General features: G+C 34.1%; 1 protein-coding gene across 6 annotated transcripts in view; it reads left to right on the top strand.

Moving 5' to 3' along the window:
* LOC142339258 (uncharacterized) overlaps nt 1-14,195 on the top strand; it is a 129,867-nt gene that overhangs the window by 35,308 nt on the left and 80,364 nt on the right. For 4 of the 6 annotated variants that reach the window (XM_075389139.1, XM_075389135.1, XM_075389137.1 and 1 more), the window contains exon 3: nt 3,776-3,874. In XM_075389139.1, coding sequence (XP_075245254.1) covers nt 3,776-3,874 — 99 coding nt within the window. Of the gene's footprint in view, nt 1-3,775; nt 3,875-9,715; nt 10,573-14,195 lie in introns of those variants that run through there. The other 2 variants (XM_075389140.1, XM_075389141.1) reach the window with 1 other exon arrangement.

Genomic DNA, 14,195 nt, shown 5'->3' with positions numbered 1-14,195 from the left:
GAAAAAAATATTTTCACCGCTACCAGCAGGATGCGGTGAAAATAAATCAGCGCTACCAGCAGAATGCGGTGAAAAAAAACTTTCACAGCTACCAGCAGAATGCTGTGAAGAAAAAGGCACGTGTCTGCCTAATCAAAAAAACTTTCTACAAGATGTGTTTCCTTTTTACAGCTATGAATTCTTTTTCTTAATATTCAAAAATTTTGTGCCCACCCCCCCCCCCCCTTACTTAGTTAATCTTTTCTGCTTGTGCCCCCCCCCCCCCACTTAGTTAATGCATATTATTTGCATCTCCCAGACGAAAATGCAAAATTTTAACATCACGGTTTACCAAGTAATGATATAAGTTCTTTTACTTAGAAGTGCTTGACTTACTGGGGGGACAAAATGGAAAGGGTCTCACAGAACGTTAATGGGTTGTGGTTTTATCGACGAAATAATGTATATATAGCTTTGTAAGTTTCTCTTTTGACCTGAAATCAGATTTATTTCACTTAATGGAACGCATATGCATTGACATATTGTAAGATTAGGGATTTTGAGCGTCAACATTTTGTACTTTTACTGCTTAAGCGGCGAACAGAAAAAAAATTCGCCATTATTGCAGTCTCGCAAAAAAAAACTGTAACTCATATGAATTATTTCTATAAGAAACAGAAAACTTTAATCTTTTAGAAGCAACATTTCCTCTTTTATTTTTTTCTGTAAAAAGGACCTTCTGTACCGATGCAAACATTAAAAAAATGAAGTAGAGTTTTGATGGCAGGTATCCCATGGTTTATCACCTCAGAATGCCAATTTCATCGATCTTTTTGCATCTGTTCTGCCATGTTAACTTCAATTGCTGATTACAAATTTTCCGGTCTGGTTCATTTGCTTGTGTGTGGTTTTCTACCGGTTCCTCTTTTACAGGTACTGGTGGATATATGAATTTTAAGGGTGGTCCGTTTAGAAGAAGTTCAAGTTGAAATCCTTCTTTCACTAGCAAGGTGAGTTTCCATTGTTGAGTCCACTTCTCCCATGAAAGGTATGGTATGATTGTTGCCTTCTCCCAGAAAGCATCTATGTGAAGTAGGGGTTTTGCCTGTATCAACTGCTGACTGCGCCATGTTGTATGAAGCTTAGATTGATCCGATTGCGTCGCGTTTGACTCTCACTTGGTTAGAATAGGCGATTGTGCTGCAATTGCAATTTTATTAAGTAAAATCTTAAGCTTTATTTTTGGATTTAGGAATTCGTGCCGCAAATCGTTAAGTTTCTGAGCTAGCTTTTGAAAGGCAAACGGCTAATTTTAATTGCAACTTAGATTTAGCAACACAAATAAGAAAATGAAACTAAAATTACAAAATAAATCAAAACGGGAACATAGGGTTATTATTGGCTGAACACGCGACGAGACAGGAAGCTAACATTTGCTTACCTCGTGAACAGACAGTTTCTTGTCAAACACATAAACAAATTAGAAACGAGATCAGATCTGCTACTTGAAATTAAATGAAGATAAAATGGACCAAATTACTGCCCTCGAAATATTTAAGTTAAACTAAATACGGCAATGATTTTTTGTATTATCGTCCAGTCCGTATGACAAAAATGAAAGTAACAATAAACGTGAAATTTTAGTGCCATTTCAAACAATTCAACAATCAGTCTAAACGGCTTTTGTGTCACAGGTTGCAAGCTTCAGATTTGTTTTGGCTTCCCAAGTTTTTAGTTCTTGAAAAAGGCTTTTTATCAGATTTAATCCATCGGTGTAAATATGGAATCTATTCTAATGCAATGTCAGTGACCTTTTGAGGAACAAACCTTCTGTGGTGTCACTTTTTGGATCTATTTTTTTGCGATTTGAGCCTTGCTTCTGTGTAAATACCAGAGAAATATCTTTAAGTTCGCGACTTTTGCTGTTGGAATATTTAGTAATGTCTCATTTGAAGTATTCGGCCATTCTTTTGTCCCAAAATAGGTGAAAGTCTCTTCAGTACGTTAAAAAACAATTAAACTGTGTTCTAAGAACCTGTTGCAATAAAAGAGAAAACATGCCTGTCACCAGCTCTAGAAAACATAAAATCTGACCTGACAAAAATCGAAATGAAAGAAGTGCTTGACTTACTGGGGGGACAAAATGGAAAACGTCTCACAGAACGTTAATGGGTTGTGGTTTTATCGACAAAATAATGTATACATAGCTTTTTAAGTTTCTCTTTTGACCTGAAATCAGATTTATTTCACTTAATGGAAAGCATATGCATTGACATATTGTAAGATTAGGGATTTTGAGCGTTAACATTTTGTACTTTTACTGCTTAAGCGGCGAACAGAAAAAAAATTCGCCATTATTGCAGTCTCGCAAAAAAACTGTAACTCATATGAATTATTTCTATAAGAAACAGAAAACATTAATCTTTTAGAAGCAACATTTCCTCTTTTATTTTTTTCTGTAAAAAGGGCATTAAGTAAAACTCAGATAGCTGTTTGCGGATAAAATTGCAGTTGACCAAGGTATTCCCCAGGGCACACCACCGATAACACCGATTTTTCTCTTATACGCTAAAGACTTTTCAGAAAAAAAAACATGGCTAACGTTGATAGTGCTTGAGCTGCTGATAATACTGGTTTTCTATGCTAGATAGAGTTGGATGCTAGATAGGATGCACTTTAAATACCTTTAAAATGGTCTGAGAAAAACAGATAAATACTTGAACGAAATGTAATTTACCTTTAATGGGGATAAAATGGAGTAATTTTGATTTTCTGCATTGAAAAAATGAAAAGACCTCCAGTAGGAATTCAAAGATTAGACGACATTCACAAACCTGTTGAAGTCTAGGACTTCGAATAATTTCGATGCGGTAAAAAAATATTATAGCGCTACCAGCAGAATGCGGTTAAAAAAAATTTCACCGCTAAAATCGCAAATCTTACAAATATTCACCGCGCTAATTTCAACGCTTATCTTATATTCACAGGAGATACCATTGAATTAAGTCACAGATGGCGCAGTGGAGTACCAAGTTTGAGACACGCAGGAGGTAGAGGTTCGAACCCTTGTACGTCAGTTTCTTTTTTGTAAGAATTCCGGTGAATGTGGTGAGAGAAAAATTTTCACAGTTTAGAACCGCAAAAATTCACCGCATTCAACGCTAAAAGATGCGGGCGCTTTGCGGTGAAAAAAGTTTTTTTTTCACCGCTAGTCACCGCTAATCTTAACATTATTTTTTTTGCCAAACCTCGAACCGGGTAGGAGTAATTTTAGGCTGTTGTATACAAGATAATCTCCGGTTTCAAACAAATTTAAAAAAAAATCTAGCTGACCTTATAACGCGTTCAAAAGAAGCTATATCGAGATCTTTCGAGCCTTCAAAATTGTCTATGTCCAGACTATCGTGCGTTCATTTTTCTTTTCATAACATGTAAATTTGAACGCACGACGCCCCCGTCGTGCGTTTTTTTCGGTCTGGGCACATCGACAATGGGTCTGAGACTTCAGCCTGGGTATCATTAAAGTTAACTGAATTTCAACACAAAAGGACCGCTATTGCATCAAACTATTTTTGAGCGCGTCAAAGAGTTCCCTAGTCGAGCTTACACGCCTATCTTGTAAGATTTTGTAAGAATCTTGCAAGACTCTTGTACCAAATTGTATAATCTTACAAGAGTCTTGCAAGATTCTTACAAGATCTTACAAGATAGGCGTTTTCTCTTCCAAGAATCAGATCGTTTGAATATTTAGGGTCGTGAGATATTTATACGGATGATGATGATATTTTGGATTTAGGTCATCACTTCATGGTCAATCGAGTCAGATGATAAAATTGGACCTCTTATGGAACTAGTGGGCTCTCACGAGAAAGAAAAAGACCTCGGATTCGCCCTGGTAATCATTCAAATTTATTATTACTGACATTTACTAACTCTAACTACTGTTGCTTGTTTGTTTATAACAGTTAACAAGGCGCTCCCTTGTGATGACTACAACCCCCCCCCCCCCCCCCCCCCACCCACTCTCTCTCTCTCTCTCAAACACACACACACACACACACACACACACAAACACACATACACACACAAACACACATACACACACACACTCATTTTCGGTTGCCTGTATATAGAAAATAAAACGAATTTATGTTGTCGTTTTACATGGTAATTAGAACAAAATTTTTATTTTACACTGTTAAGAGTGGAGGGGGGGGGTGTTCCGTCTTTTGTATTTGGGCAATAAGGATACCTTCTTGGGTTTATTAGACGCCCTTTCTGTCTCTTTGTCAAGTTTCATCTGCTCTTTGCATTATTGATGATGTCTGTGCATTAACTTCTTGGCGCGTGATCATCAAAAGTTATGAATAATTAAACAGCGCGTCACTTGCTAATATATAAACGTTCTTCTTTTCTATTCTGTTTCAAGATAGAAAAAATTTTGTTGGCTAGTTTTGAAAAACAGTGCGTGATTATGGTCATAAGAACTGTAAAAAATGTTTTATCATTCGTTCACATCCTATTCAGCCACGATAATTTGAGGTGCGTGGCGGAACTCATTAAAGTGTCTAAATTTGATCAAAACCTAATATTAAATACTGTAACAGAAATCAATTTTCGCAATTGATCCCTAAAATAGAGCAAATTTATGTCTTTTTTCCTTTTGTAAAATGGAATTCAGGTGGTTAATTAGACTCCTGTTGCAACCATGAAGCGAATTAGACAAACAAATGAAAATTGAGTACCGAATAAGAGTTTTTAGTATCGGCTTATCAAAGGCGCTATTTACATACCATTCTTCCCTTTCTTGATGAAATTATATATGCAAATTTTTGGCACCTTGAATTGAAATCTTTGATTTTGTTACAGCCTAATACTAATACGAATTAAAAACAAAATATTAGGGATTCTTATACTCAATTTGCAGCTCTTGTGGTTCATTTTTTAAAATAAAAATCAACATATCGAACCTTTGATGAATGAGTACGTTTATTATTTCTGCCCCCTTTGTTATGCGTATTGGGGTAAGAATTAAAAATGATTTCAACCAGATCTTTTGACACCAGAAATTGAAACAATCTTTTTCCAGCTTTTTTAAAGCTGTTAATCAGTTTTTGATCTAAGCTCTTATTTTGTTCTCTTGATTAAAATTGAAAATTACACTGTAAAAAATATTCAGATAAAATTATTGTATCAAATTTAATCGATAAATTACGAGTCAATTGCGAATAGAAGAGTGCTCAATGGTTATTCCTACTTATGTCCGTTGTGCGACATAACGAAGCACAAGACGGATCATTGGCGCTTGCAAAAATTGTATTAACTTGAATTTTTTTTTTCAACAATATTTTTTTTTGTAATTAATATGAATTAATACAAATCTTTGTTATCAAACTTTGATTCGGAATCAAAAGTTTTTGCTCATTAAAGGTTCAAATAAGTGTGTAAGTTGAATAGCTATGTGTTTAAAAACATAGAATAAAAAAAACATGAAGAACTGTTTTTCGAGTTCGGAAAACACAGAAAAGTAAATAATTTGTTTAAGAGCTTTTAATAACCAAGTTATATGGAATGCGTTCTTAATAGAAAACAAATACTTTTCTTTTTTCGCTGAAAATCCTATCTTAGTTTCCACTTTTTCTGTTTTTGAAGTTCAGGAGCTATCAACAGAAAATTTTTCTCAATGTAGTTGTCGGCTATTTTCAGATATTACAAATGATCAGTTAAAAAACGTGAAAAAGTTGACAATTTAAAATTAACTCTAAATTTTAGGTCTCCATTTTTCCATGCCAAAAAAAACAAAAAATAACGATGAAGGTTCCAGATTGATTTAGAAGGAATGTGACTTAAGAAAATTTGGAGCTAACAGGTGAACGAACAGTGTAATGTGTCTATTGGGAATTTTGCGATTGGCAAAATGTCTATATGTTTATCAATTTGGCTCCAACCTTGCCTAAAACTTGTGCGTGGCAGAACCTGTGCCATTATTTTCCATTTGCTGCCTAAAGGAATCAACTTAGCGCTACTGATTTCTGGTTTTTACAACGGTTTGAGTCATTTTATGATCTAGCAAGTCTCTATGCCTGTTATATTTTTTGTGTGTCATTTTGACCTAATCTGCCATGAAATATGTACAAGAACTGCAAAGTTTAGCTACCGGACAAAACAAAACACAAGAAGGATAATTGGCGAAAGTTATTTACAAATAACAAAAGTGCAAGCTTTTCTGTTCGAAAATTGTTCTCGAAAAAATTTGAAAAAAATTTTGCTAAGAAGATTTTTTAAAAAAATAGCTGTTTTATTTTTTTTAAGAGAAAAAGATAATTTTGTATCAGTTGAGCCAAAACATTGATATTTTTGCATTTTTTATTATTTATTGTAATGACATCATCCAATTTACGCTTGTTTGTCCATTTTTGGATCTTCTTTCTGGACACTAGATAAATCATAGGTTTACATACCCATTTTCTCTATAATTGGCAAGTATATATTTTAAATGTATTTGAAACCTTAAAAAATGAGAGAGTACAGAATGTTTTCAAACCCTTTAACCATTTTTTTGTATCATATTAAGAATGTTTCTATGGTATTACTCTTGCATGTCTCATGAAATTAAATTGATCCCCAAATAACAGAATGAACAAGTACGGAAAGCCCGACTAGCAGAAACTTCTTAGCCGCCAAATTGGCGAGGATTGTAAAATATATTTTAAACAAAAGGACACAATGGAACTTACCCATTGAAGTCTGTTGTTAGTGTCAAAATTTCTCGAACCCAAAAGGTTTAATTTACCACAATGAATAAGGAGGTTTTAAATTAGTGTGAGTTTACTCCGAGAAAGATATCAAAATGAAACAGAAAACATTCCGAAAACTTTTTGTTTTCCAATTTCAAAATTTTTTCTTGATATTCATTTTTGATTTGCTGATATATTCAGAGTTTTTTTACTTGATTCTCTGCGTTTTTTCCATTTGGTTCGCATTTGACAACTTTCTTGGTTGAAGTGCTGGAGAAAAGATAGTAAGTTCAAAGTCCAACAGCCAACAGCCTTTATTTTATTTCTTTTGTTTCCAACAAAAAGTTTACTTGCTTTTTATTTGATCTGAACATTAGGCTGTGTTTTAACTTTTTTGAAAAAAAATAATTTAAGGTTATTACCCTTTAGAAAAAATAAACTGAAGGCCACTGAACTTTCGTTAATGAAAAAATCGAACAATGCTATTTAGCACTCTTCAATTATTAAAATTTCTTTTTTTTTTGCTTACATCAGTGTCTTTCATTATTTGCCAGAAAAACTTGCGATAACCTTGAAATCAGAAAATCTACAGGAAAAGAATTGCTATTCAAATTTTAATCCTGATATCCGGAAAATTTATAAGAAATTTCAATTTCCTATAAAGGACATGGTGTTCAAGTGCCAACTGAGATCTCCAGAAATAAGAGCAAAAGTTGGTTTTCCGCATTATTTTTTTATAAAAAATAATAATCACGGTTATAAAAACTGGGAAAACAGTGAATGTAAAGGTAGAAAAAAGGATAAAATAATTGCTAAATTTTTTCTACTCTTATTATAGCGAGCACCTGTCTCTTTCGGAGTGTTTAAAACACCGAATGGCAGGTAGCTTAGCAATTCTCAAAGTATCTGCATTGCAAAATTTGGTTTCCAAAGACTCAAAATGGTGTGAAACAGTATTGTTTGATGAACTGTTAAAGTCTTTTAAGCACTCTGTTTAGAAATTATGCAGCTGTTTTGCTTGGTTGAAAAAACAATTTTCTCTTAACCTATTAATGCATTTTTAACGGTTTTGGTCCGCATCCGATCAAGTACCCGAAAAAATAATTACCACCACTGTTGTTATCCTAAAATTGCTTGAAGTATGGAGACACGTTACAACATAAATGAAAATCTCTACTCCAAAGCTGGAAAAATCGTTTGCGCAAATCAGCTGATTTTTGAGTGTGCACTTATTTCTCAACTGATTTTTATTTTCTTTTTTTTTCAAACAAAAAAATCAAGAACCTCAAAATTGAGTAAATTTTTACTCCACAGCTTGAAAAATCTTTCGTGCATAGCAGTCGATTTTCTTTTTTGTGCACTTATTTATCAAATGTTTTTTATTTTCTTTTTTTTTCAATGAAAGACTTCAAAGTTAAGCAAAACGTTTATCGTGGAATTTGGATTAATTTTTGATTGTTTGTCTAGCAAAAGAGGAAGAAATAAATTTTTGAACAGTTGAAAATTCAAAAAATGGCTGAGGGATGGATGGAAAAAATGAAAACGAAAAATGTTGCCTCACTATACTGCCAATGAAAATACTTTCCAAGAATTGAACACTATATCTAACAAAACGAACTGGGATGCTCCCAAAGATTTATAATACCTATCCACAATAAAAGAGATGCGGGTAATTGTTTCTCGGGCCATAAGAAAAAATTCCGAACTATTAGACTAGAACTCCTGAAAGGATATCTTTTCTAATTTAAAAGCGATTTGTACCTGATTGATCTGTAATTAATTTTGCTTGTTTTTTTTCAAAATTAAAAACGGCGTTCATTTCTTACTTGAAAACCAAATAGTTAAAAAAACAAATAAGATAAAACAAATACTATAAAACAAACCACATAAAGCATTTAAATAGCTGCTGATCTGATTGGAGAAAATTTCGGCGAGGACAAGCAAATTTGAGCAAAACTGTCGCCGACTGGAATATCTTTTCCTAACACTTCGTTGTCCCCAGTGGCGCAATTTATTTGGCCTAGGTGAAAAAAGAAAAAAAAGTTTTCTTTTTTAAAGTAAAAAAGTAAAAAAAGAAAACAGTCCACATCCAATCAAAAATTGATGTTATAAAGCTTCGTTTTGTTGTCGAAGTATCAAATTGAGTCAGTTGGCTTTCAGTCAACTATTTTTTCAGAAAAGGCATGGCAGAAATCAAGCTCTAAAATTTTGCATTGGAGTATAATTTTCGCCAGGAAGAGTAAATAAATAAACAGGTTAAAATGTTGATTTTACTAACCGAACTGTAAAAGATAATTGTTATTTTTTAGCAACAAAGTTTTCTTTGTCCAATTAATTTAAAATTTAATTTCAAGAAAATGAGCTACTCTTTCCCGAATGGTTATTCAAGCAATTGTCAGAACAGTAGCCAAGATTTTACCAATTAGAATTTATATCAAATTTTTTCTTCTTATGAAATAAGTTTTTGCCTTCTAAGATCAAAAAAGATGATCTCTTACCTCTTAGCTTGAAAGATAACATTAGATAGACATCCAGCCTTGACTAAGGCATGTTTTTAGCAAGCGCTAGCTAAAACTACTGTGTTTATATTAGTATTTTTAGAAATTTGTGTCGCTGTACCTTCTTTTATTTATCCTGATATATTCCTGTAAACCTAATATTCTTTTGGCAAAAGCAATAATAGAGCTTAAGAACATCAATTTTGGTTTCGTTTCTGTAAAGTTCCTTTGAAATAGTTATATTGCTCAAAAATGGTGTGAATTAATTATTCAATGTTTCAGCTATACATTCAAATCTCAAGATTCCTAAATTTTATTCAATTTTCATGAAAAATTCAACGTGTGTACCCAGCTTACACACGCTCTTTACCTATTTAGCAGACGCAGAAAATATAAAAATAATTTAAAAATTGGGGGAAAAAGAGTTGCGAAGCTTGAAACCTTGTCATATATTAAGCTTAAGTATCAACTTTTCTATAGAGGAGTTTATTATGTACTGAATAATACATAGGTGTCTGTGATTTTTCAAAAGTCTATCTCTACAGTATTTTTCGGTTAAAAGCCTAATCAGCTAAATCAAAACATAGGTATAAAATCTAGCCATCTGTTTTCTGAGCGCTGTGGAATATTTCGTCCGGAAAATGGAAAGAAAGCAAGCCGGCATGCACTAGGCATTAGCAAATGTTGTAACGTTTTTCGCTTTCATGTCTGGCAATTTTTTGGCCATTTTCTGCCGGCAGCTACAATTTGTGAACATTAGTATACGTACGCGTTTAAACACATTACATACATATATTGGTACATACATACGTACATATCTATTGCTTATTAAGGCACCGCGGTTGGTATGATTTTTCGAGTGCTTTAGCTTGCTATATTACACGTTGTGACATTGAGCTAAATACAAATTATGGAAATATTATTTTGAAAAATGAGATAGAAAAAGAAAGAAAACCGGGATGGCTGAATAAAAACAGAACAACCAATGAAAACATTCCCTCAACTAGTTCAATACTCCAGCCCGAAAATCATCTTCAATTTTGCGACTAGAAAGAGAAAAAGAGGGAAAATCGCTCATCAAATGCCATTTTTCACATCCATTTTATCTAATTTTGTCTCTGTTTGTTTGTTTGTTCACGGAATTGAACTGAAAAATCTGAACAGCTTATTATTGTTGTTTGCAAATAATAGCATTGTATTTATTTCACCGCATTTTTTAGCTCCTTTATCTCATTTTTCCCCTTTCTTGTTTGTTTATTTTCCTTCTTCCGTCTAATTTGAATTCTTATAAATGACAGTTATGTTGTTTATGTCAACAAACCGCAATAATTTGTTTATTAACTCTGCCAGAATGAAACGTATGGGTATTTTTCATTTCTAATTTATACTAATTGATTTTATACGCAAAGCTATTCAATTTTATATCAATAGCCCTTGGTCAAATAACCCTATTTGAAAAATTCTTCTGTAAAAATTATTAAGAAGTTGCTCTGACTTTTTTGAAAAAAAGCTTTAAAAAATTCCTGGCTTGAGTTCCCTTAGAATCCCGTCTTTAGATCATTGTAAGTTCACAGGTGCTGCTATGAAATTACGACGAGTATCCATGTGTTCTACTAGCTTTGCCTCTAAATCATGAAGAAAAATTCCCTCAACCTGTTGTTAGGCAGCAAATTTTTAGCTTTACATCATACTCGTCGATCAGATCCTTCCACTAAATTTAATAAATTTATCTGAAATGCATTGAAACATGAGTGTTGCAGCAACAGAAATCATATCATAATTTATCTTATGAAAACCTAATTTTGTTAAAATCAGGGCGTATTTTACGAAATTTAAAAATTTCTGCATTACAGTCTAATAGACAGCACACGCAAATTTGCATTTGAGTGTAATTCAAGATCACAGCCTATGTTTAAACTTGTGCTCTTAATTACACTTGTAAACTGCACTACCGGATCACGGTAACATAATAACTCAGCGCTGAACCATAGTATTTCATTTCTGCAATTTTACCCTGCACAGTACTATGTTCATGTCATGTTTTACGCTGATCATGGTAAAATTACAAAACAAAAAATGTTAATCTGAATTTAATCTGCGCAGATCATTTTTATAGTCTGAGCAAAGTCTGCTCAGCCGAACTTCACAGACTGCTTATCCGAATCTCAGTCCGTTTTTAAATACCTAGGGCTAAGGAGCATCCATTTTTAACTACCTACGGCTGGGGAACAGTCCATGAATTGGTATCTACGGCTTAAGAGCAGTCCATGAAACAGTACCTACGGCTGAGGAGGGGCAGTCCTGTCGGCTGGACCTTCGGCTGAAGGATGATCCACGCGACCAGAACTTCAGCTGAGGAGTGGTCCAGAGGACCAGACCTTCAGCTGAAGTGGAGTCCGATCGATCGAACCTTTAACTGAAGATCACTCCAATGGGCCGAGCCTTCGTCTGAGGAAGAGATAAATTTAAGTTGATTTAAATTGAAGCAAACGCGTACGATTTGATTTATAAAATTATAAATCTTTGTCAGTTCCATATGTAATTGTTAAAATTGAGCTATAAATGCTTTTCGTATTTTATTGAGCCAGCTTTTTCGTATTGTATTGAACTGAATTGAATTGAACCATTGAATTGAATTGAACCACTTCATTTCGTACTGATTTGAACCATTGAATTGAACCAATTCATTTTGTCAACGACTTTGATTGTGGAAGTAGCACTTGAAACATTCACAGAAAAATATTTACACAACAAAGAACGGCCTAACTCATCTAGACATTTTAGTTACAAAATCTTTTATAGCTTTCTTTTTTCTCGACTATCTGAAGCCTTACTTAATTTTCCTAACTTACTAAAGGATGATATTTTAAACATTGTCAAAAACAATCGAGCACTTTTCGTTAAGCCAGATTTTTAGCTCGACGAACCTACAAACTTGTTGGATCTAGGCGCTATCACTTTGTTAGAATTATCAATTTGATTTTTTCTTTGGGTAGCTATTCAGTCACAGGTGGCTATGTCCAGACTTCGTTTCAGCGGAGGGTGGGCTTCTTTGGGTGGCTATTCAGCCAGAGGTGGCTATATCCGGACTTCGTTTCAGCGGAAGGTAGGCTTCTTTTGATGGCTATTCAGCCACAGGTGGCTATGTCCGGACTTGGTTTCAGCGGAAGGTAGGCTTCTTTGGATGACTATTCGGCCACAGGTGGCTATGTCCGGACTTCGTTTCAGTGGAAGTTAGGCTTCCTTGGATAGCTATTCAGCTGCAGGTGGACCCCCTTTCAGCTACAGGTTTGGTTTTGCCCTCGCTCGTTGCAAAAAAGTGACAAAAAAGTGACATCCTCCAAAAAAGTGACAGAAAAGCCCTGTTGGCGTATGAGAAGGATTGGGGGTCTCATTCGTCTGGAATCTCGACCCGGGTAAAGCTGAATCTCTGGTGCATATAGTGTGAGACTTAACTGTCTGATCAAAGTTCAATCTATGATCTGATTGCGTGAACAGATCACACAATGTTGTCAGGATCATCTGATCGGAGCCCATTTTGCCAACTCAAATGAAGATAACAGCGTGTTGCCCGGATATTTTTCAGCCCATAACTCCTTTTTGCCTGTATGAAGTTGTTGATTTGGCAGGGTGTTTCGATACAAGGCAAAATCAAAATCAAACGAAGACCGGCAGACTTCTGTATTAATAATTTGGAAAACTCCTTTCTCACTGATTTTCTCTGAATATTTATATTTTTTAGAAATTTTTCTGCAAGGACCTTTGTGCCATAGTAAATCAGTGCTCAAACGTTGTATTCCACTTGTATATTGTCAGTCCAGAATTGTATCCGTTTTCGTAGAGCTAAAAATTCTATTACTATCTTAAATAAAAACCATAAAAGTCTTAAAACCGGAAGGTTCCAGGCATTCGGCGTGTAATTACTGGTTTTGATGGGTGTTTTTTTGTAATGCTAAAATGTTATTTTTAATGTTTTAAGATAGTGATCTCATCCTCATGCCCAAAAAGTGCATCGCCCAAAATTTCAATTTTTTTCAAAATTTTCAAATTTTATTATGATTTTCCTATGATCTTCATGATAATCAGAACCAAGGATAAACAGTCTATTTTCCTTAAAAAAAGTGCCTATGCGACTTATACTGCACATACAGCCTCAAGATACAGCCTCAAGATTCTTTTAGAATACACTGATACAGTACTGGGTCGACGATATACAATTGGAATACAATGTTTCAGCACTGATTTACTATGGCACTAAGGTCCAGGCTCATGTTCTCAATTTTCATAAGATTAACGATTTTAGCAGCAAGAAAACGTAAACTTAATTCACACGAATGAAAAGTGAATTCGGATTATATGCGTTTGCTTGAACATTTACTGTGAGAAAAGTTAAATGAGAAAAGTAACGACAAAATAGTAAGAGCTTTCGCAGCTCTCCGGAGAGCACTTATTGCAACGTTTACACCAATATGTGCAGAAATTGTGTGTAATTGCCAAGCGTCATCGATCCACCGACGAATGTTATGTTCTATAGATTTACGCTGATCCATCGGTTGAAATCAACAAGACCTAAATCAAGTTTATGTTTCCGAATTTACGTCTAGAATTGTTGTATGAAACGAAATGGAAACCAATAAGCTGAATATGTGCAGAAGTTGATTTTGTTAGAACAGATTACGGTATGCGGTCGAACATTTCTATTGCACGTTACACCATCATATTGATTCTCTGGCAAAACAATTTCATCAAATAATTTGTTTCCAAGTTTTTTTGTGTAGCCTTTCTGCGTCCTTGATGTAAACTGTTTTTTTACCTCCAAAAAGTTTCACCTATTTTTCCATTAGAAATTATTGATAATACAAAAACAAAAACTAAAAACACCATTTCTGCAAAAACTGCATATTTTTTTAAATTTTGCAATCCTATTAAAATAATTATCTGAAAGGTTGTATTTTATTTTATCCCGATCATTTATCAGTAA

Source organism: Convolutriloba macropyga, chromosome 5 (assembly GCF_964194025.1).
Source record: "Convolutriloba macropyga chromosome 5, txConMacr16.3, whole genome shotgun sequence".
In the NCBI taxonomy this organism is placed as follows: domain Eukaryota; kingdom Metazoa; phylum Xenacoelomorpha; order Acoela; family Convolutidae; genus Convolutriloba; species Convolutriloba macropyga.
Note: the sequence above shows the minus strand (reverse complement) of the source record. Positions and strands in the feature narration are given on the sequence as shown.